General features: G+C 37.6%; 1 protein-coding gene across 3 annotated transcripts in view; it reads left to right on the forward strand.

Annotated features, from left to right (window-relative positions):
- Positions 1-25,318, forward strand: part of TPH2 (tryptophan hydroxylase 2) — a 129,365-nt gene that overhangs the window by 23,876 nt on the left and 80,171 nt on the right. For all 3 annotated transcript variants that reach the window (XM_027873983.1, XM_027873993.1, XM_027873982.1), the window contains 2 exons: positions 15,256-15,452; positions 19,022-19,157. In XM_027873983.1, coding sequence (XP_027729784.1) covers positions 15,256-15,452; positions 19,022-19,157 — 333 coding nt within the window. The remainder of the gene's footprint in view (positions 1-15,255; positions 15,453-19,021; positions 19,158-25,318) is intronic.

Here is a 25,318-nt window from a genome sequence, read left to right on the forward strand (position 1 = left end):
ATGGAGTGTTTTTAATGGCTAAATTGCTAGATTTGGAGTCAGGGGAATTCAGATCCCATCATTGACACTTAGTTGTCTGGGAGAAGAAGCAGGTCATTTCATCTCCTTGTGCGTGTTTCCCCATCTATATAACAGGCATAATAACATCCATAACAACTACATAGGGCTATTGTGAGGCTTAAAGGAGAGAATCCATGTAAAAAGCTCTATATGCTTTAAAATACTATGTAAACTTCAGCTATCAACATCATTATCAGTGCAGGTGAGTTAGAAGGTGGCAACGATGTTGGGAAGAGTCCAAGTTGTGCCTTAGACATACACTGACACAAATTAAAGGAGCCCTCTTTTAGTTACCTGCTAATTATATGAGTGGGGTGATCAGAAAGAGGGAAGAAAACGTAAGTCTCTTAGTGTAGTCCCTGGTATGTTTCCTGTTACAAGAGCCCACAGGAAAGGTGCCCCAGGATGAAGATACTTGGGGTTGGCGTCCACTTAGGACTATATTTCACGGCACATACACTAGAACACATGTTACCAGGAAACATTCATGAAGAGAACATTCAGATGGAATACTTGGTATGTGTGCATGTGTGCGTGTGCGTGTGCGTGTGCGTGTGTGCATGTGCATGCATGTGTGTTCAGCCAGGATTACTCACAATTTTGAACAAGCAAAGCTGCCAACATTCTCAGCTGATGCTACCACACTGCTCTTTGCTGTGAGTAGTTAAATTCTTTTCTGAGCACGGAGTAAATCCTTTGAGCATGCGTGGTGGTGGTGGTGGTGGTAGGGAGCAGAGATGGACATAAAATAGAGAAGGGGTTGGTAGTATATCACAGAGTCTATAGGAAGTGCTCCAATCCCCTCAAGCTACCTATAGATTTGGGAAGAAAGTTGAATGAGATACAGTTTGAGCTATCTGAAAGTGAGTGAAAATGAAGAAAACAGATTCAGCATAATATATCTTGAATCAGTAACCAAGAAGCCCCCTCCTATAGCATTAGTGATGAATAGAAGTGTTTCCTAGGGCATTCTTGAAAGGAGAAAATGAGAATAGGAATCAACACAGGCAGAGAAAAATGAAAAATCTCTCTCTGTGTGGAAAACCAGTAGAGAAAAATCTATGTTGCTGTGATTCTGAAAAAGAAAGAGGAAGTGGAGAAATGTAAAGGTGCTGAAAGCTGTCAATAGATGAGACTCTGGTGAGTTTCAAGATTGACATCTCTGCATAGAGACATGATTAACCACCCACCCTTAGATGTCCATAGGATGATAGACCAAGAGCTTTTGAAAGACCTAACTGCTTCATCAATAACTGAGGGACTGACGATTCATTGGCACTAATATTATTCTTAATAGGAAACCTGAGCCTGCAGGGTATAACTACTGAAATTATTTTTTAAAAAAAGATGTCAAATACATTTCCTCTAATGAATGAAAATTCAACATGGAAGTGGACCTCATGATTAGAAAATATCTTGCTGGTTCTGAGGGGAAGTTCAAAGGGCAAGTGGTATTTGGAAGAATGGAAAATGATTGCAAAAATGTTGACTGGTGCCAGCGGTGCTATAGCAATCAACCTTTCTCTGAAGTTATCCTGTTTTTTTTTGCTGATACCATTATGTGTTCGTCTTGGGACTAACTCTCTGGCACTTCCCTGGCTCTTTGGTTATCATAACTTTGAAAAAAATCAGCTGTACATTTAATAGGTAGTGAGGGATACAGTATTTGTCTCAATCTATCTTACGGCTTAAAAAGGGGTTCAGACTTTGCCTTGGTTCTTTAAATTGATTTTGAATTTCATCATGATTTTTCTATTAGCTTAAGTTAAGATGAACTTTACTTTCTTCTCCCATAACTTGAATTTAGCTACTGTTACCTCTTTGAGTAACCTTTTGAGTTTATAAACCTTTTGAGTTTACTTTTGAGTAACCTCTTGAGTTTGGGTACCTATGATTCTTGGGCATCTGTAGCATAAGCAGCTGTGTCAATGGATAGGTAAGATAAATGAGACAGTTCCAATATCCCAAAGTCCAGATTAATGGACTGTGAATTGATGCTGGATTTCTTCAGCTCCCATTTATCAGGAAAATCTCTTGAAATGGGAAAGGACTTAGAATTCATCTAGTCCATATTTTTTTTCCCCCAGTATGGCAGTCTTTTGTATGGTGTTCATGACAGTTGATCATACAACTTCTACCCAAAGTGTCCCAATAATATCCTAAAGTGTTTTAAGAGCTCTCACAGCATTCTAAGGCAACCCACTAGGTGTGTTGGAGAGCTGTCATTATAGCTGTCATCTATTCTCTCGGTTCTATCCTCTAGCAATACAGAAAAACTCCTCTTATCAAGGCAAGTCACTTAACCTCTGCCTTAGTTTCCTCAAATGTAAAATGAGGATAGTAACAGTATCTACCTCGCAGGGTTGTTGTGAGGATCAAATGAGATAATATTTGTAAAACCTACTTAGCACATAGTAGGCACTATATAAAAGCTTCTTTCCTTTCCTTCCCTTTCCCTTCTCTCACCCATCAGTGGATAGATGCTTTTGCCAATGCTTCATAGCAGCAGCTGGAAACGAAAGTGTTTGCCACATGCAGTTATGGGCGTCATTACACATGGATCGCTACCTGACTTTGTTGCCCCAAATCATAGCTGGACTATGGGAAGAAATTGCTATATGTCCCCCAGCAACCCAGACTGACCCCCGTGTGAGGTTGTGAAGTACAATGAAACCAACACAGTTGGAGTCAGACTCAAATGGTAGTTGCCAATAAATCAATCCTTCCTTGTTCTTGATTCTTCTATTTATAAAGACAGGTGACACAGTGGTTAGCGCACTAGACTTGGAGAAATAATTGAGTTCAAATCACGTTTCAGACACTTGCTAGCTGTGTGACTCTGAATAAGTCACTTAACCTCTGACAGCCTCAGTTTCCTGATCTATAAAATAGGGGTCATAATACAACCTGCTTCCTGGGGTTGTGGTGAGAATAAAATGAGACAAAGTGCTTTGTATAAAGTGCTTTGCAAATCTTAAGGAGCTATATAAATGCTAACTATTATCATTATTATTATTACTAAACATAAGCATATTTGAAAAGAATAGTTTTGCTCAAGTCACATCCTGGCTTGATACAGGGGAAAAGTATTGGTTTTAGGAGTCCTAGAACCCAGATTCAAATCTTTTATCTGATGCTTAGTACTCGTGTGAATCTAGGCAAGTCCATTAAGCTCCCCGGGCTCAGTTTCCTTACATGCAAAATTAAAGGATTGGACTAAAGGTGTCTGAGGTCACTTCGAGGTCCAAATCTATGTTCTTATGACTATTTCGACAGACTTTTAATGGTTATAGCACAGGACCAAGTTTTAGAGGGATGATCCATTCTCCTTGAGATTCAGTAAGAGATCACTTTTTTTCAGTCATTTTTCAGCCATGACCTACTCTTTGTGACGCCATTTGGGGTTTTCTTGGCAAAGATACTGAAATGGGTTGCCATTTCCTTCTCCAGCTCATTTTATAGATGAGATCAATATCTCATTAAAATTTGGGTGATGATTCCAGGTGCCTCTTCTTACCATGCTAGAAGAAGGCATCTCTTGAATCCCAACTTCTTATTCATAGCCCCAGACAAAAATTGACATATGGGAAAAAATATTTGTTAGAGATCCCACATAATCCTATCCAGTTTAAGGGCACATTAAAGACCTCTGAAACACAACAAGGCAGTGTCTAAATATGGAATTCATAGACCTTGTGATGAATATATTAAGCTTCAGGACAAAAGTCCCTTGTCTCAGGAAGGCTTTTAAGCTGCTGGTGAACTCGACAGCTGTCATGCTGGTCACAGGTTGGCACGGCAGGAGAATGGCCCCTGGAGTCATTGCCTCCACATGTCGGTAAACAGAAAATGAAGACAAAGCATTGTCAGATAAAAATGAGTGTCAGTTCTAGGCTCTGGGTAATGTAATCTGTTTTGGCCACTGAGTAAATAATTTGGCTAAAGTTGTTCCCTAGCAGAACACTAGATTAGAACTAGATCAGTACATAACAGCAAGGTAGGTAGCAGTCTAGGGCACACATTTAGAAGGATGTGGAACAGGGCATTTGATTTTATTTTAGTATAGGATTGGACTTGTGATTTAATTGGTGTGGGGGAACTCCTGGTGTGGAAACTCCTTCTAGCATTACAGGTCAGCAACTCAACTGTAACATATGAATGAGTGAGCAAAGTCACTAAGCATTTATTATATGCCAGGTAATGTGTTAGCACTTATTTTACAATTTATAGTTTTAGAGAGTTTCCTGGGGCCATTGAGAGGTTAAATGACTTGTTCACGGTCACAGAGCCAGTATGTGTCACAGGAAGGACTTCAAGCATAAGCTTCTTGACTCCAAAGTCACTATACTACATACTTGCTCTCATATTTAAAAAAAAGTTAAATTTTTTCATTTATATCTTTTATTTTTCTATCACTATCATTTCTAAATGCATGCCTCCCTACTATCTTATCCAGTGAGCTATTCCTTGTAACAAAGAATAAAAAAAAGAAAAATTATTGAGCAAAATCAAATGCATTAACTGAATCTGATGGCATATGCCAATTTTAGAGACATCTCCACTCCAAATGGTCATATGGACTATTTGTGCCTGACCTGTAAAACTTCCTGAGCTCATACTGGTCTTATCGGCCACAGTCGGACACGCTGTACCTTGACCCTGACATAGTGATGTCATTTTGGTCCTTCTTGAGCATGCAGGACAACAATCAACCATGTGCAATGTTAGATGCATTTGCTCATCTCTTCTCTGGGGCCAAGTTTGGTCATCAGAATTAAACAATCTTCAGGGCTTTGCTCGTTCTTTCTATGTACGCTGATGTAGCCATTGTGCATATTGTTTTCTTGGATTTGCTTATCTTACTTTCTATAAATTCATGTAAGTCTTTCCATGTTTCTTCTCTTTTTTCATCGTTTTCATTTTTTTAAGTCATGTCTGACTGTTCATGACCCCATTTTGGGGTTTTCTTGACAGAGATACTGGAGTGGTTTGCTATTTCCTTCTCCAGCTCATTTTACAGATAAGGAAACTGAGGCAAACAAAGCTAAATGACTTGCCCAGGGTGACACAAATCTGAGGCCAGATTTGAACTCAGGAAGATGAGTCTTCCTGACTCCAGGCTTGGCACTCTATCTATTGTGCCACCTAACTGCCCTATTGTTTTTTTCATAGCACAATAATATTCTTTACATTCAGATACCATAATTTGTTTAGCCATTTCCTAATTGATAAACATTTATTTTGTGTCTAGTTCTTTGCTAGTACGAAGAGTACTTTTATGAATCTTTTGATGTATGTGGGACCTTTCTGTATCTGATCTCCTCGTTTCTTTGTTTTTGTCTAGCAATGAAATCTCTGAGTCAAAGAGTTCAGACATTTTTAATCATTTTCTTAGCATAACTCCAAACTGCTTTCCAGAATGATCGGACCAATTCATAACTCCACCAAAAATGTATAAATGTGCCCATCTTTCCACAACCCTTCTAACACAGACTATTCCCTTCTTTGTTATCTTTGAGTGTGAGGTGAAACCTCAGACTTCTTATGATGTGCACTTCTCTTATTATTAGTGATGTAGAACTATGGAAATTTGGAATTGAAAATGGAAATATGGAACTTTTATGTGACTCTTAATAACTTGTAATTCTTTTGAGAATTGTTTGTTCATTTTCTTTAACCACTTATCTATTTTGAAATGGCTCTTGATCTTATATATTTCTGTTAATTACATCTGACATATTATACTCCTATTAAAGCTAATTCATGGAAATAGCGATTTGTTTATACAAAAGCTATTATTTCATGTAATCAAAATTATATTTTATCTTTTGTGAGCAACTTTATCCCTTGTTGCTTTTCACCCCTTGGTTTGATCAATTTTTTTTATAAATGCACATATTTGTAATGCTAGAAAATTTGACTTTCTCTTGTATTATTTCCTTTTTTTGGGGGGATAAATCAGGTCACACATTACAGTAAGGGCTAAAAGCTTTTGCTGGATGCCCAGAGGGCTGAATTTTAAAATGTTGCCTTGCCCTGAAACCAATGCTTTTATAAGATACTCAACTTGGGGTTCTCCTATGGCGTTTTCTAGTTTCTGTGTTGGAAGGTCATACATACCCACATGAGAATTCAACTTCTTTCTCTAAATTTGAGAATTACCTACGATTATTTTCTCAGAAGGCATTTGTAATCACGAAAGAACTCAGAAGAACAACCAGGCCGGGCCCGCGTCTAAACTTCCAGAAATTCCAGTTGACTTTAACGTTTCTCATTTTGTGCCAGTGTGGACTTGATTTATGGATCTTGGCTGTGGAACACAGCCTTATTATAAGGAATACTAAGGGCTACTTTAACTTCCTTTAGATAGGCTAATCTTAATTAGAAACATTATAAATTAGAGGTAGAGGATGAATGAGGTGGGATTGACTGTTCTTCATTAGCTTGGAAGGAAATGGATTGGTTGATGTAATGTATGTAACTTCACTTATATTTCTCCCATCAGTCCCATTGCTAGGCAGTCATTGTGATGGATCATGGATTCTATTATGATAGGAGACCAAGCTTTTTTTCTCCTTCCCCCTATTCTGCCTTGCTGAGGAGTGCCACCTCAGAGCGAAGATAGGTTTTCTTTCTGATTGAACTCATTTTATCCCGTTCCATTATTCCACATTGATTTGCTTTCTGGGCTTTTGAATAAAGCTAAGATAATATGTAGCTTGTGGGAGTTCTTTGTGATTCCCCCATAAACAACATTTGCTGATGCTTTAATTCCTATGAAATGGAGTGATAAATAGAACAAAATTAAAGTAGAACAAAATTAAACATTTGGAAGGTAGAGGCCATTTTCCAGATCTCTCAAAATGTAAGGAAGGTTGTATTGGAGACTTCCAAAAGTAGGCCTCTCACAGAGTTCAGCTTTTGGCCAAAGAGACACACCTTTTTTATGAACCAACAGTAGCATTTTCAGGTTATCGTAGTTGAAAATAATTACAATAGAATATAAGTACTGATGCTTTCTTGAAGTTGTTTGTCTCTAAACATATAAAATGTGCTATCTTTCTAAGTTTGTAGGAATTGGGCCTATGATTTCACAAATGATCTTTGGGTGAGGAAATGACCTCTATCAATGTAGATTGGTTTTTTTTCCCTGTGACTTATAGCTTTAAAATATTGCCTAGAGCAGTGATGTCAAACTCAAATAGAAACAGAGCACTAAACTGTCCATAAGTATCCCTCCAGCTGTGTATTGACTTGGAAACCCACAAATTACCGTTATCTATTCTTTACTGCATTTTTATTTATTTTGTTTAATATTTCCCAATTGTATTTTTAAAAATAATTTTTATTGATGTCTTCTGTTTTTTTTATATCATCGTATAAGTGCCCCTCACTCTCTTCCTCCTCCCAGAGAGCCATCCCACATAACAAATAGTATATTTTAGAGAAGAAAAACAATTAGCACAATTGATTAATACATTGAAAAAGTTCAAAAACGTGTAATGTGTAATGCCTATGGACCTCCCATCTCCATGAAGGGGTAGGTTGGGAGTATCTTCTCATATTTCTTCATTCAAGTTCTGCTTGATCTTTATAATTTTCTTACATTTATTTTTGATTTTTTTGTCATATAATTGTTCTTTCCATTTACATTATTGTAATTATTGTGAATATTTTTTTTGGTTCTGCTTTACTTCATTCTGCATCAGTTCATTATAGCTCTTTCTATACTTCTCTTTTCTCATCACACACATCATTTCTTACAGCACAGTAATATTCAATTACAGTTATGTGTTACAATTTGTTTAGCCTTTGCTCAATTGATAAGATGACTTTGTTTCCAATTCTTTGCCATCACAAAAAGTGTTGCTATAAATATTTTGGTGTATATGAGGACTTTCTTCTTATTAAAAGCTTCGTTGGAAGTATGTATAAGTCCAGTGAATTCTCTGGTTCAAAGGATATGGAAGTTTTAGTCACTTTTTTGCATAATTTCAAATTACTATCTAAAATAGTTGTACCATTTCACAGCTCCACCAACAATGTATTAGTGTGTCTATCCTTCCACCACCCCTCTAATGTTGATTTGCCATGTTTTATCATTTTTGCCAATTTGCAAGGTGTGAGGTAAAACCTAAGGATTATTGTGATTTGCATTTCTTTTATTATTGGTGATCTGGTGCAGTTTTTCATGTGGTTGTGAATACTTTGCTATTCCTCTTTGGAGAAATCTATATTTTACCTATCTTGAGTAGCAATTTTTATCAGAAAGTTGATACAAAGATTTTTTTTCCATAAAATGCTTTCCTTATTATCTTACATGCATTAGTTTTGTCTATGAAGAACCTTTTTTAGTTTCAAGTAATCCAAGTTATTAATTTCATACTTCATAATTACATCTATCTCTTGTTTGGTTAAGGATACATCTCTTACCCAGAGTTGTGAGGGGCATGTGATCTATTTCTCTTTTACTTTTTTAATAGTATGATCTTTAATATTAAGATCACATATCCATTTAGAAAGTATTGTGGAATGTAGCGTAAGGTGTTTGTCTAAGCCTAATTTCTGCCAGACAACTTTCCAGTTGTCCTAGCAGTTTTTATCAAATAAGGAGTATTTTTTTTTAAAACTAGGAATTGTATGTTTTCCACTTTAGTGAGCACTAGGTTATTAAGTTCTATTGTTTCTGATTCTCCCTTGTCTGGTTCGTTCCATTGATTTATCTTTCTTATTTTTAACCAATACAAGATCGTTTTGATGACTGCTGCTTTATAATGTAGTTTGAAGTCTTGAAGTGCTATTTCCCAAAGAAGTAGAGACGTCATCATTTCCCTGGATATTCTAGATCTTTTGTTTTTCCAAATGAATCATTTTTAAGGCAATTGGGGTTAAGTGACTTGCCCAGGGTCATACAGCTAGTACGTGACAAGTGTTTGGTTTGAGGCCATATTTGAACTCAGGTCCTCCTGACTTCAGGGCTGGTAACCTATCCACTGTGTCACCTAGCTGCCCCTTTCCAAATGAATTTTGTTATTATTTTATCAAGTTCTATAAAGTATCCCCTTGGTAATTTTTTTATATTGACACAGCCTAGCCATGAACACTGAATATTCTTCCAACTATTAAGTTCTTTGTTTCTTTAAGGAGTACTTTGTAATTGAATCTGTATATGTCTTTTTTGTGCCTTGGTAAGTAGATGTTTTATGCATTTTATGCATTAGGATGGGATTTCCCTTTCTATTATTTCAGTCTCATAACAGCCAGAGGAATTGTAGAAGTTAGGTGACTTTCCCAGGGTAATACATTTGGTGGTAATAATAACAAATAAAATAAAAATAACAAACAATATAGCACTAAAAGGTATAGCTGGGTGGCACAGTGGATAGAACACCAAGCCTGCAGTCAGGAAGACCTGAATTCAAATCTGTACTCAGACACTTACTAGCCATGTGATCCTGGGCAAGTCACTTAACTTGGTTTGTTTCATTTTCCTCATCTATCAAATGAGCTGGAGAAGGAAATCCACTCCAGTATCTTTGCCAAGAAAACCCCAAATGGGACAAGACTGAAAGAACTGAACAACAACGATAAGGTTTGCAAAGTGCCTTACATGTATTAATTCATTTTAAACTCACAACAATCCTGGAAACTAGGTGCTTTTATTATCCCCATTTTACAGATGAAGAAACTAAGACAGAGAGAGGCTAATCAATCAATCAATAAGCATTTATGTGCCAAGCCCTGGAAAGGGCTTGCTTGGAATTACACAGCTAGTAAGTGTCTGAGGCCAGATTTGAACTCAGGTCTTCCTGATGCCAAGTCCTGTACCCTGTGCCATGCTACCTCTAAACCATTTACTTATCCTCCCTGAGGTTCAGTTTCCTCATTTGTAAAGTGGGACTAATAAAGACTGCAGAACCTACTTTACCAGGTGGTCATGAGTATCAGATGAGATAATGTATGCTTTGCAAACTTTAGGACATTGTCTAAACACTATCATCTTTCTCATCATCACTGTCATCTCTATTATTATGATTAAATATATTAGCTATGTCCATGTTAATGTGTTAGATCTTTTTCCCCCCCTTGACTCCATTGCTTTGTTTGCATATGAAAATTACTTCTTTAAAATGTGAAGAGGGTTTTCTGCTGGATGAGAAAATGATGAGAAGCCCCATCCTGTGATACTTAGGACAAATGAGAGCAAATAATTTCCAAGAGTTTATTATGTATTCACTCCCCTCTGAGGCTATGCATGTGCCAGCCGTTTATTTTCATTATGTTTATTGTGGAGACAGTCCTGATATTAACAATGTGAATAAAACAAACAAATATTTTTGTCTGCTACCTTTGGAAAGCTCTTTAGGGTCCATAGACTCATTTAGGAAAACTTGATTGTATAAAACTCATTTGCAAAAGCAAATAAAATATGTGATCAGGGATGTAGCTTACCTGGCTAGCATATGAAATAGGGTAAAATGCAGACTGAGTTCCAGTTTTACTCCATGGCATAGACTGGCAGCCCTGGGATTACTTGATTTGAGTGCCAAAGGAACCCAAAATGAGCTTATGGAATCAAAGAATCTCAGCTTTAGAAAGGATGTCAGTGATCATCTGGTTCAACCTTTTCCTTCTACAACATCTCTGACAAATGCTTATTCAGCTTTAATTTGAAGATTTCTGGTAATTGGGAACCCAATGACTCCCTGGGCAAACAATTCTACTTTTGCACTGATTGTTAAATTTTTCCTTATTTGTGCCGAAATATGCTTCTTTATAGATTTAGCTGCTATTATGCTTGACTGAACTGACTTGACTGAATCTCATTTTTTAATGTCAGATGGTTAATTGCTGAGCTTTGTTTATTTGTGGGATCCTTGTAGTAAAAAGAAGATAGTCATGGTTTCTTGAAAACATATGAATAGAGGTTTATACTCAAAGAGTTGGAATTTCAGGGAAATAAATCCATGCTTAGCAAGTTTGGGGTGTTTCCATCTCTTGATGTATAAGTGACCAGCTCTTCTTGTGATAATGTGACAAATTCCAGTTGTTACTAGGCCAATATAACTGGAAGGAGGTAAGAATGTACAAGTGATGGGAAGAATGGGAAGAGGAAAATAACTTTTGGTGTAAAGTTAACGATGAGAAAACATGACTAGACAACATTTTCTGTGAAAAAGATTGTGTATGTACATGTATTTGTGTGAGTATAATGGACCACAATTTCAGTATGGCAGCCAGAATGCTCATGTGACCTGAGGCTTCACTAAAAGGGACAAGATGTTCGGTAAACGGGAGTTATGGTTCTGATCTTGCCTACATTGGTTAGACTGTGTCTTGAATATTGTGTTTGCTTGGGGTGCCACATTTTAAGAAAGTCATTGATGAGTTCATGAGCATTTGGAGGAGGGCAGGCAAGGTGGAAGAAAGGCTCATGGTCAGTTTAATTAAGTGGGGATGATTAGCCTGGAGAAGAGAAGACATAAAAGGGGAGGGGAAAATAGTACTTGAAGGGCTGTAAGGGGGAGGAAAAATGATTATATTTTTTCTGATTTCCCCCTTCCCCCTCCCCCACTCCCCCCCCACTCCCCTCCCACCTCTGCCCAATATGTCAGAACCACAAGCAACAGCTTAAAGTCAATGTCAGTCAATAAGCACTTATTAAGTGTTAGGTACTATGCTAAGTGTTGGGGATGCAAAGAAAGCTAAAAACAGTTGCTGCCTTCAGGGAGCTTATATTTGAATAGGGGAGGTAACATAACAAACAACAACCTTGTGGTAGAAGTACTAATCAAAAAACATGTTGAAAAGATGTGGATGGGGAGGACGTGAGGGGATTCAATATAACCTATGGGCTGGAAAATCAATCAGGCCTGGAATAATTAAAAATTTATCACAGTGAAAGAGCTGCTTTCAAATAGTCCATAATAAAATAAATTAGGAAATATGTTCAGCCCTATAAGGTTCCCCCCCACCCCAAGTCCCTTAACTAACTCTCTGCTTATCTTTTACTGCTTGTTTGGTTTTTGCTAAGGATGGGAACCCTGCTGTCCTAATCAAAAAAACAAAAACCCCAATACCAGTCTCCTTTATATTTCCAGTCACAGTATCTTAAAACAGAGAGTATCAAATATCTCCTGTCTTCTCTCCCTCCACTGGATGAGTGAATCACCATTACTTTAATAGAAGTTGCTCTAATGATAACCCTAGTGGAAAGACTGCATCTCACTTATGAATTCTAGCAGCAGGGCTCTCAGAGACAGCCTGGAGTTACCATCATGATCAAATATTTTTCAGTCCCTAAATTTGAAAAATATGTAAGAAAAACAGACTGTCGTTGGCCCTGTCTCAAGAGGAGGAGGTGAAATAAACAGTCGAATGAAATGGAAGTATTGTTGCTCGTTTTATCTCACTGTAAGGGGAGCTCCCCCCAAGTCAGTCTTATACTGATAAGAGCACTACAGAAAAGAAAAGAAAATGGAAGCCTATACAATATTGAACAAAAAGATTTAAAAAGGTCAACCAAATTTAAGCTTATAAAAAGAATATTTTTTTTCAGAAAATACAAGAGAAAAAGTAAAACATTTTGTTCTTTGATATGTATGAAATATACTTCTATATCGACCGTGAACTCTTATGAATCAGTTAACATCATACTCCTTTGCCATTAGCAATTAATCTTGTACTTATTGTTTAGTAACAGACCAAACTAAGAACATTGGAGATATTTTTATTTTTGCAGAGGATGTTATTAGATTTTTCTTGTCAAATCCAAGGTTACATAATTTAAAAAAAGAACTTTGTTATAGTAAGTTTAGAACTTATATATAGAATCTGCATTGATACCTTATGAAGCAGTGTGGCATGATGGATAGAGAGCTGGCCTTGGACCCAGGAAGTCCTGCCTGCCTCTCACACAGAATGTTTGTGTGACCCTGGGCAAGTCAATTAACTTCTCAATGCGCTAGGCAGCAACCTAAAACCAAAAGTTGCAGAGGAGTTGCTAACTTGAATTGGCAGAGAAATTTCTCTCATCCTAAAGTCACCTGTATCAGAGGAATCACAAGTCGAGTCCCTATACCTAGTTGTACCTCAGTGCCAATTATGTTAGTTCACATATCTTTCTCTTACGTCTACTAGCCAGCACTTCTGTATTTTTAGGTACTGTGTCACTAAGCTGAAGTGACAGGTAAGGACCACAAATACATTCACTCATCCTTTGGGATAACTAAGCCATCCAGGAAAATACATGGCTCTCATAATTTCCAACATATTCCTAAGCAGTTCTTTATTTCCTTCCTTCTTTTCTTTCTTCCTTCCTTCTTTTCTCCTTCCTTCCTTCCCTCCCTTTCTTATTTCCCTTTTTCCCTCTACCTCTCCCTCTTCCCTTTTTCTTTTTGTCTCTGGCTTTCTCTCCCCTTTCTTTCCTTCCTATCTCTTTTCTCTTTTTCCTTCCTCTATCTCCTCGTCTTTTTCCCTTCCCCCTTTCTGTCTCTTTATTTCTGTCTCTGTCTCTGTCTCTCCTCTTCTCTCTCTTCCCCTTTTTTTCTCCTCTCTCCCTCCGTGTCTTCCTCTTCTTTCCTTTTTCCTCTTTCCTCCTCTCTTGCCTTTTTTCTCATTCTCTCTCTTTTATCTTCTTTTTCTAATGAGAAAATGGAAAGTTCTTTTTCAAATTATATAAGAATTCCATTTTTTTGCATTTGTATCTGAATAATTGGTTCATTTAGAGATAGGCAGGTAAATGGACACACTTGTACATATGGACTATAACTTGAAATTATGAGGTATTACAATATAAATTGTAATATAATTAGATTATAATATGAAAGCAACATAGAAAGACTCTTGGGAGAGAGGATGATAGTGCTGGCTATGTTATACCCAAGCATATAAATGAAATAGGTCCTTCCCTACTTTTAGATTTCTGCCAGGAGGGAAAGCAAGAGATTGGCACCAGAGGCTGGCTACTCTGCTGTCCTCAGAGAAAGGGTAGTGGGCCAGAATTATACTAATATTCATCTACCCCATTTGGTGATTGGAAAGGTGCACATAATTGCCACTGGAGATGTTGGAAGTTGCAAAAAGTTTGTCTTCATAATGGTTTTCATAAAGTCCTAAATCTTTTCATCTACTCTTTCATGCTCTTGGCTTTCCTCCTTCAGATTGCTCAGCATCTTTATTAGTTTTTATCATCTAGATAACTCAGATTGATTTGGTGGCTTTTTTCTTGAGTCAGAAGCAGATTTTCCTCGATATATTTATGTCCTTGACCCCTTTCTACTAAAAAAAATCTTTCCAATTCAAGTTTTCATTCTAAATTCATCACAATCCCTAGGAGTTAGCACATTTTCGGTATTACCAATAATACTTGCCAGGCTGTAATTTTCTCATCACAAGCATCCAAGTCGAACTAACGCTAATCTTATTCTAATTTGGTTTGCATAGATCTCAGTGCTGGCACTTAGGGAAAGGTGAACAGTAATTTCTTATTCTTTTTCAATTGTCTCTCCCCCCACCCCCCATGCCTCACACACAACCTAGCTCAGCTGTTTATCTTATTTTGTTTTTTTAGATTGCTTTGTGAGCAGTAGGAAACACAGACGGGCAGAACAAAAACAATGGCTTTAAACAGAAAACATCCTGAGATGTTTTTGTGATGAGATTGCTGTGAATTCGGTGTTGAGTTGGAGGAAGGAGGCAATCTGATGGATAAGATGCATTCTTATTTTCTTTTTGTGTAGTGGAAAACACCAAGGGATTTAGGATTAGAACCCTTCAGGTCAAATGCCAAGACCACCTCTTACTAATTGTGTGAAGGGAAATAATACTGACATTATCTATCTCACAGAGGTATCGCCAGCAAAGCATTTTATAAAATATGTAGTACTATATTGATAGGAACTAGAAATATATCCGTACCGTATTTCCTAGTTAATTGTAATAGTTGGAGTATGATAGAAAACTGCTCTGAGAGTCAGGAAGACTTGAGTTCAAGTTCTTGACCTTGGTGAAGTCACTTAACTTCCCAGTGCCCTACACAATTCTTTGTCAGTAAAGGAAGTTTCTTCATTGAGAGTTCTCTATACCAATGAAATCACAGATCTAGCCCATCTACAATTGGACTGAGGGTGAGGGGTGGGGACTGAGCTTAATCTTATGACATCTGATTTAATAATCTTCTATTCTCTTGTCCAGCGGCCAGCCCATTCCCAGAGTGGAATATACGGAAGAAGAGACTAAGACTTGGGGGGTTGTATTCAGAGAGCTCACCAAACTCTATCCTACCCACGCTTGCCGAGAGTATTTGAAAAACCTCCCTTTGTTGACGAAATACTGTGGCTACAGAGAAGACAATGTGCCCCAACTTGAAGATGTCTCCGTCTTTTTGAAAGGTAAGATTTTAGGCATCTCATCCTTTCTTTACCAGTGTTTTCTTTGCCTTTTAAGGAATCAAGTTGGAGCTACGGCTCCTTTCAAAGAAAATGACAATTTAAAAAAGGAGCATTAAATAAGCAATTGTAGACGGGTCATGGTGCCATTAAGCTGAGATGTATCAGTATGGTGAGAATGGAATTTGATTTGTGTGTTTATTTATCTCAGAGCCAAGGACATACATATCTCTGGTTGGTAGCTTAAAGGTTAAATCACAAAGGACCTTTTTCAAATTGTAGATTCAGCTGTGTTCAGGACCCAGGAAAAAAGGCAGCTTAAAGACCCTTCTGATTAGGCTAGAGAAGCACCATGTAAGTTCTTATTTCCTAGTGGTTGGATAAAGGGAACTGAAACTTCAGTGACTTGCCACTATATAAAGAATCACCAGGCACTTCCATTCTTTTAGTGTTTATTTCAATTTATGTTTGAGGGGAGGGAGAAAGGAAGGTCACAGACACTAGTTCACTGTGGCTCATTGGCTTCCTCCTTTCTCTGACAATAGGTATTCCCCAGAGTTTAGTCCTTGGCTTTTTGTTCTCCCATTTCTACCTTCTCTTGCATGTAGGACTTGTCTGTCTTTATAGCTCTAAACTGTATTTCTACCAGGGGGACCTGGAAATCTCTAGCCCTCATCTTCCTCCTAAACTCTAGTCTCATAGTTCCAGCTAACTATTTGGTCCCTCCACTTGGATGGACCATCATTACCACAACCTCAGAGTCAATATTTCCAAAGCCAAGTTCATGGGATCATGAATTTAGAGTTGGATGGGACTGTAAGCAGTTAGCTAATCTAAGCCCTTCATTTTACAGATGAGGAAACCAAGGCCCAAAGAGTAAGTTGACCAAGGTAACATAGGGAGTAAGTGGCATGATTGGGATTTGAACCCAAGTCCTGAGGTACCTAATCCAGTGTTATTTCCACTGGAAAGAACTTCTCCAGTGTATCAATCATAGCTCATAAGATCATGGATTTAGATCTAGAAGACACTTTAGAGGTCACGAAGTCCAACTCTGTCATTTTTTTTCTTTTTCTTTTTTGCTTGTTGGTGAGGCCGTCAGGGTTAAGTGACTTGCCCAGGGTCACACAGTCATGTGTCTCAGGCAGATTTGAACTTGAATCCTCCTGACTCCAAGGCCAGAGCTCTATCTACTGCACCATGTAGTTGTCCCCAACCCTGTCATTTTACAAGTGGGGAAACTTCAGTACAGAGAGATTACATAACTTATCCTGAGTCACACAGCTGGTAAATCCGAGGCAGAATTTGAATTTGTCTTTTTCTGCCAACTAGTCCAACCCTGAGAGCAACACAGTGGATAGAGTGCCAGGTCTGGAGTCAGGAAGACTTACTAGATGTTTGACCCCAGGCAAGTCACTTAGCCATGTTTGCCTTAGTTTCCTCAATTGTAAAATGAGCTGGAGGAGGAAATGGCAAACCATTCCAATATCTTTGCCAAGAAAACCCCAGATGGGATCATGGAGAGTCAGATGTGACTGAAAATGATTGAAAAGTCCAGCACTGAAGCTATTGCTCCATCTTGTTACCACGTCTTTCCCCTCCAACTTTTGTCTCTTTCTGGTTGACTTTTCTATCAATAATATTAACATTCTCCTATTCAAGTTATTTTAAAAACTTTCCCCTCACTCTTGGCTGCCATGGCATACCGTCTTTTCAACTTTGTTAACTCACTGCTTCCTGACATAAACCTTCTGCTTGACATAGTCTCCGTCGTTCATTAGGCAAGACTTATTTATCTGTATTTCCACACCTTTGCTCATTCTGTGCTTGCTGTCTTTCTCTATGCTACTGAAATTCTTCCTATGTTTCCAAGCCTGCCTCAGGCCTCATATCTTCCGAAAATACTTTTCTGACCACTCTAGCTACAGTGATTTTTCCATTTTCTGAGCTTGGAACACTTGAATGTGAGTCTTTAGTCCTCATTTGCTTTCTAGAATTGTAGATGCTGAATTGGAAAGGATCTGAATGGTGATTTACTGCCATCTCTTCATTTTGCAGATGAGAAAACCAGCTAAGTCAAGTGACTTGTTCAAGATCACACAAGTGATGGGATTTAAACTCATGTCCTTTGATTCTAAATCCAGTCCTCTTTCCATGGTGCCATGCTTTGTCAAAGAAGGGATCATTAAAAGCCCCCAAATAATTTATCTTTAAAATATTCAGTGGGTAGCAAGCTGAAATGAAGAATGTAGAGGGAGCAGTGATGATGTCATACCATCAGTGAAGGTGGTTTATGAAAGCTGGAGTTGAAGATTAGGGTCATTTGGATGCTGGCACAAAGAGCTCTGGAAATGACTTTCTTTTCAAAGTTAATTGGATCTTGCTTTTTAAACAATGTTCTGCTCTTCCAAGGTTCTCTCATAAAGAGTGGACATCTTCAGAATGGAGGCTATTACAAAGCTGGTATCAAGGGATGATAATAACACTTAGGTATTTGAGAGAGAGAGAAAGAGAGAGAGAGAGACAGAGACAGAGAAAGAGAGAGACAGAGACAGAGACAGAAAGACAGAGAGACAGGACACATGGAGTACATGAATATGTCCTATATAATAGCATAACAGCATAGTGAGGTTCTTTATAATAGGGTTCTAAAAATTGTATTCTGATAGTTTTGTTTTTCCAGTTCACAGCTACAGAAGCCACATTGATTTTTATGCTCATAATCAAGCAAATAGCAATAATAGATATGTAAACAAATAAGACTGTTTTCATAAATATCAAAGAAATTACAATTGTAGAGGATGAGAAGAGTTTGGTTCATATTACTTTGAGCTGAGACTAGCCTGTAGCCCACTACAGTCATCAAAGAAAATCTGAATACTTTTGTGCTAACACAAATATATATGAAAAATGTATACTTAGGTGTTTTTTAAAAATTCCATGTGATACATTGTAACTATCATTTAAAAGTATTTTGTTAATGTCTTTCATTTTTATATCATAATCATTTCCAGATCTATACCTTCTCCCTCCCCCCATCCCCATGAACTCTATCTTGTAACAATTATGAAAAACCAAAAGACAGAGTCTGATGCCTACTATTTCCCACTTCTCTACTGAAAGGAGGGAGATACATTTTCTAATTTCTTCTCCAGGACTGAGATCAATAATTATGATTACTCAACATTTGACTTTGTTTTTGCTTTCTTTTCATTTAAATTATTATGGCCTTTTGTACATTGTTCTCCCACATCTGTTCTAAATATAATTTTGGATTATACATTTGCAGATTTCCCCTCCAGATTTGGTTTTGGAGAGTTCTTAAATACTTTTTGACCTGTCTTTGTTAATACATATTCTGTCTTTCTGGAAATGAATTATCATGACTTTATCTGATTAATTAATGGTCCCTTCATTTTGATGGCTACAAATTACATATGTTATTCTATATGACATGTTTGATATTATTACTGATCCCCATAGCATCTTTCTGAATAGTTTAGAACATTTTCTTGGGTCATTAAGTGCTGTTGTGTTAATATAAGGTTCGTTTCTTTTCATTGCTTCCTTAGAAAGATCTGGCTTTACTGTGAGACCAGTGGCCGGGTACCTATCTCCTCGAGACTTTCTCGCTGGGTTGGCTTACAGAGTGTTCCACTGTACTCAGTATGTTAGACATGGCTCTGATCCGCTCTACACCCCAGAACCGTGAGTATTCATATTTCAAGTCTAGAACTAGATTTTTGAACCATCAAGGGGGACACTGATCCATGCTTAGTATTCTTGAAATCACTGGAGGTGGTGGGAGGCCAAGTCTTATTTGTTTCTATTGCAGCAGATTGTTGTCCTATCTCTAAGATTTCAATGACACTCACCCCGAAGGTTGAGGTGGCTCTTGGAAATACTTTCAAGATATCTGAAGATACCTCCTAGATATCTGAAGAATAAAGTCCAAACTACTTAGCCTTACTTTCAAAGGCCTCTATATTATGGCATCAGTTTATCTCCTCTTTCCTTGAAGGTCTCAAGCATCTATCAAAGACTGGATGACCACTTTGTGGGTAGCTTAGTTGGGTATGGGTTGTTCCCAGTGTCCCTTCCAACCCTGATTCTGTGATTCTGTGATACTACTCCAACCTCATTTCCCATTTCTCTCCCCATTGTACTCTTAACATGCTGGGCATATTCCCTTCTCTGTGCCTTTGCTCAGTTTCCCTCCATCTAGAAAGCCCTCCTCACTCTATTTCTCTTAATCCTATCAATCTTTTGAAGTTCTGTTTAATTCCCATCTCCTCTAAGAAGGCTATTCGGACAATTCCAGCCCACAGCAAACCTATTTTCCACAGGATGCTTACAGTATTTGTGATCTGTGCCATCTATGTGGCACTTACTATGTAATGCTTTTTATCGTTAATTTTTTTTCATATGTGTGTGTGTGTGTGTGTGTGTGTGTGTGTGTGTGTGCCCCTGACTCTCTACCTAGATTACAAGCTCCTTGATGGCAGGGTTAGTGTTAGGTCTTTTGTTTTTTTCACAGGTCCTAATATCTCGCCTTGCACATAAATGATATTTAATAAATGTGCAGCAGCTAATAATAATAGCTCCCATTCATGTAGCACTTTAAGGTTTACAAAGTACTTCATATACATTATCTCACTTAATCTTAACAACAACCCTGTGAGGTAGGTGCTGATTTGTTGTTTAGTTGTGTCTGACTCTTCGTGACCCTATTTGGGGTTTTCTTGGCAAAGATCCTGGAGTGGTGTGCCATTTCCTTCCCCAGCTCATTTTACAGATGAGGAAACTGAGGCAAACAGGGTTACGTGACTTGCCCTGAGTCACACAGCAAGTAAGTGTCTGAAGCTGGATTTGAATTCAGTTTTTCCTTACTCCAAGGTCAGAACTTTATCTATTGTGCCACCCAGCTGCCCAGGTAATGTTATCACCATTTTATAGATTAGGAAACCAAACTTCATAGAGATTAAGTAGCTTGCTTTTGTTCTCACTGCTAGTCAGTCTCTGAGATGAGATTTAAACCCAGTGTAACTTGGTAAATGTGATGTCAGTCAATCAGTCAAGAAACATTCATTAAATGCCTATTATGTGCCAGGCACTGTGCAAAGTGCTAGAAATATAAATATGAAAAAGGAAGATTGTTACAATGTTACAGTTGGGATTTGTAAACAACTCCACAATGTCACAAAATATGTATCTATATCACTCCTTTCACTAGGTGTGTCTACACTCCGTGTTTCTCTGGGATTGAATCATTCGTTCCAATTTGCGCTCACACTAGCATCATGTGCTTATAGTTGAACTTTCTTAAGGTACTGTTTGAGAGAAATATATTTCATTCACTGCTCTCGCTCTTGAGCCTCTATCCAATGTGTTTCCTATCTACACCACCAGCTACTCACAATGACACTTTGAAATCTTAAACTTAATATAACATTTATTCAACATAACATGCTAAACCTAACATTTACTTAACAATAAGGCCAAAGAAATGACCATTATAGACACTAACATATTAAAGCAAATGCGGAAACAATAAAATATACTATATATACCTATAATCCCGGATCATGCTTTCCCACCGTGCATACAATACTTGAAGTGAAGAATGGGCACACAGAGACATCTGGCAGGGCTGTGTTGTTTTATAATTTGTCTACCATACTCTACTTTTGAGTAACTGGCATTATCTATTGAACTGTTGTTATATAAGCATGTTATGAGGTGAAGATGAATACTGAAGACATAGAGGTGAGGATGGAATGATAACAATAGCAATAGAAGAATCTTGGCAGGGAAGCATATGAGGGAGGAAAACACATGCTTAGGGTAACTCACAACTTTGGACTACAGGCTTCAATATTATTGATCCATTCAAGAACATCTGCAACACACACACACACACACACACACACACACACACACCCATACACCCTTACATACACAAATTGTTTTTCTGCTCACTACTTGACAATTGATCCTCATCATTCTTAAGCTCGAAAGTCCTTTCTTCTCTATTTAAACGTAGCATTAAAGGTACTGAAGTATTCAAAAGGGTATTTAAAACATGTTAGCTCTTAATGTAAATAGTAGTTTTCTTTAAGCCAGAGAATAGCAAAGCTTACCCAACTGGCTATCTCTCAACTATATAGACTAAATCAGTTAGTTATTCACTCACAATTGCTGCTCTGTCCAATCAGGATAGCGCTCAGAGCAACACAACTCAGGTAGACTCTTTAATCCAGCTCAGAAAACGTACCAAAGGTTCTCTAAAATGCCCTCCAACCTCCTTATTTTCCTTCTGTAGCCAGAGGTGGCAGCAGAGAGCAATGAGCAATAATGAAAGAAGAATAATAGCCATCATTGAAGCTTGGTCGATGAATTTTTGACCAACGACATGAATTCTCTTTCCCATCGGTCAGGAAACACTCAGCTGAAGCCTCCCGTTACTTAGCTACTTCCAATTGCCAGAGCTCCAAACAGAGCAGCTTTTCAGCCTTCCTGATATGTCTTCAATACTTTTCTTCAAGTTCCTATGTTAGGTCCTTCTTTCTTTAATGGCTTAAATGAAAGCCTCCTGTTTCATAATGATTCACCTTTCACTTTAAAAGCCACAACTCCCCCAAATTTCTCTATCAAATCAAGAGTCCTTTTAAAATCATACCACGGTCTCAAAATGTTTATATGATTTCCGTCTCTGTCTCTCTCATTTTATCCTCTTTAATTATTAAACAGTTACATATAAATAAATTGAGGTATCTATCACACTTGTAGTTCTGAAGACTCCATGGCCATCCATTTCTTTGGTGTCCTCTTTACTTATATCTCTCTAAATTTACTCTAATTTTTAATAAATAAAACTTATAAGATTAAACTCTTTCTACACAAGCAGGCCATCATTTTATATCATCCACAAAGAGATTTGAGTCTGTATATTTACATCATAGATAATTTTCTCTCCAAAATTATCAAAATCCTGCCTAAAAGTTGTTTTTCTTTTTAAATGTATGTCAGCAGTATATATTACAATAAAATTCTCTTTCTACTCCTTTTAGGTATCAAAATGATCATCTGTAACTAGCAATGTCTTGTATCATTTGAAAATTAATACATTTTCCTTTAAACACTTTTCATCATCAAATGACTCCATATAAAAAGGTCCTTAAAGGGTCCGTTTACCTTATATAAGAATTTCATGACTTCAAGTCCAGCACTCATCTTGTCTCTTTAAAGGGATGCTGCCCCTGATGAGATGATGATTTCATCCTTGTCATAGGCTTCTGGGTTTTTTCATGAAGACCAAGTAATTCCAAGACTACCATCCAGAAGCCAGATACATATGACCTATAGAGATGCCGTCATGTCACTCACTGCTTACTCAGGCTTTTATAGGACCACAGGCTCATAGATTTAGAGCTACAAGCGACCTTAGAGGTCATCTAGTCCAACCTTTACATTTTACAGATGAAGAACTGAAGCCCAAAGATTTTAACTCAATTGCCTAAGGGTACACAGGTAGTAAGTTGCAAAATCAGGATTTGAACCTACATCCTCTGATTCCAAATCTAGCCATCTTTCTAGTGTACCATATTGCCACAATGAGTTTCCATTGACTTGAATATTTGACATTTAACCAAACTCTATTTCATTATTCATTATTTCTCATCCCACTGAATTTATTCATTTTTATATTAATAATGAATGCCTCTGATTCCATTCTGGTTTTTAACCCATTCTGTGTTAGATGGTAGTGAGAAGAGGATCTGCGATGAGAGCTTTGTCTCTCAAACCTCCTTTTCTTTACTGCATTTAAATAACATAAGCCTCACTGACTAAGTGGGTCCCTGCCACAAACAACACTGCTTCCCAATCATTTTCAGTTTTAGTGGAACTGTTTTCATGATAAACAAAGGTTACTTATAGGACTCCAAGACACTCCAGGAAGAAATACTTCCTCAGGCAGACTGAGTATTCAAAGGACTGTTCTCAGAGTAAGAAAAAGGTAAACACTAAATCTAAGCCAGGGGCTATGAATAGCTCTGTTGACAAATAGCAAGTGCTTTGTTATTTAGCTCCTAATAACTGGTACCTCATTAGAATGTGCGATTATGTCAGCAGGTACATAGGGAAGATGGAAAAAAGGTCAAGAAATAAGATTTTTTTTTTTTTTGGAAACAAACATATACAATTTTAAGAGGAAAACATTTTTACCCATGTACTTAAAAAGTCTTAGGTAAAACTCTAAGCTTTTGACTCCCATGAATCCTTTAAAGACCCTTAGGGCCAGTCTTTTTGATATGGTTAATTCTTATGTGTGTGCTGTGCTCTGGCCAAACACTTTCACAAGCTCTGTCTCTGGGACTAAATGCCATGTTCTCGGTTTGACACCAATAAGAAAGCAGGTCTGTAATGTGTTGTCCTACAATTTGGCTACCTGCTCTACTTTTGAATGACTATCTTTTTTTTTTTTTTAGCTAGGAAATGAGATTAAGTGACTTGCCCAGGGTCACATAGATAGTAAGATAGTAAGTGTCTGAGGCTGGATTTGAACAAAGGTCCTCCTGAATCCAGGGCTGGTGCTCTATCCACTGCGACATCTAGCTGCCCCTTGAATGACTATCTTTATCTCATGGAGCTCTTGTTATATAGTTAGAGATGAGGCAAAGGAGAACACAAAAGACAAAGAGATGCGAATGGAATGATAACAATAACAATAATAGGAATAAGTTGGCATTGCATAAAATGAATTTTACTTTTTCTCCTTTCAAATCTGGGAGGAATATTTTTTAGATATTAAAGCTTTCAATATATGGAATTGTGAAAATAAGTTTTGTTGTTTAGTTGATTGGTAATGTCTGACTCTTCATGACCCCATTTTGGGATCTTCTTGGCAAAACTACTGGAGTAGTTTGCCATTTCCTTCTCCAGCTCATTTTACAGATGAGGAAACTGAGGCAAGCAGAGTTAAGTGATGCACCTGAATGGCATCAATATGGAATTTGTTATTTATCTTATTAAATTTTATCATAAGTTCCACCCCCTTGTTCCAGTCTGCTATGATCTTTTTAAGATCATGATCCTGCCATCCAGTGTATGAGCCTGATAAACATTTTATTTACATCTTCATTCAAGTTATCAATTTTAAAAAAATATACTCGATCTGTGATTTTATTGGTATCAAGAAATCCCAATAAGGAAACTCCTCTTACCAATACAGATTAGCAGCTCTTCTGTGGTAGTCTTAAAGAGTTATCTAGAGTAAGAGAGGTTATGAGACTTACCTTGAGTCATACAACCGATAGGTATCAGAAGTGGGACTTGAACTCAGGTGTTTCTGACTTTTAAGGGGGAGTCTTTAGCTCCTATATCATGCTGCCTCTTTGAGTTATTGATAGTATGGGGACAGTGGCAAGGAAGGGACCTGTAATTTCATTGATAGAGGAAATGTCCACTGCCAGGGTAGGTTAGCACCTTCTCTATAACTTATATTCCTAGAATATTGCTAAGAGCCCTAGGGTCACATAGCCACTATGGATGACAGGCAGGACTTGAACCCAGGTCTTCTTCATTCCAAGGCTGGCTTGCTCTTCTCTCACTGATAAAAATGTTACCCTAGGATTTGTCCTTATTGGACAACTTATTGGAGAACTTCCTCCAAGTTGACGTTAATTTATTTATGATCAATACTTAAGCCCAGTCATTAAATCAGTCTCTAATCTGCCTACCTCAATCTATTCTCTAGCCTACCTCCCTTTATCTTGTCCCCAAGGTCAACATGAAGAACCTTTGCCAAGGGCTTTGCTGAAATCTGGCTATGCTCTATCTATAACATTTCCCTAATTTAGTTGAATGAC

This window comes from Vombatus ursinus, unplaced genomic scaffold (genome assembly GCF_900497805.2).
Source record: "Vombatus ursinus unplaced genomic scaffold, bare-nosed wombat genome assembly UNPS02003292.1, whole genome shotgun sequence".
In the NCBI taxonomy this organism is placed as follows: Eukaryota; Metazoa; Chordata; class Mammalia; order Diprotodontia; family Vombatidae; genus Vombatus; species Vombatus ursinus.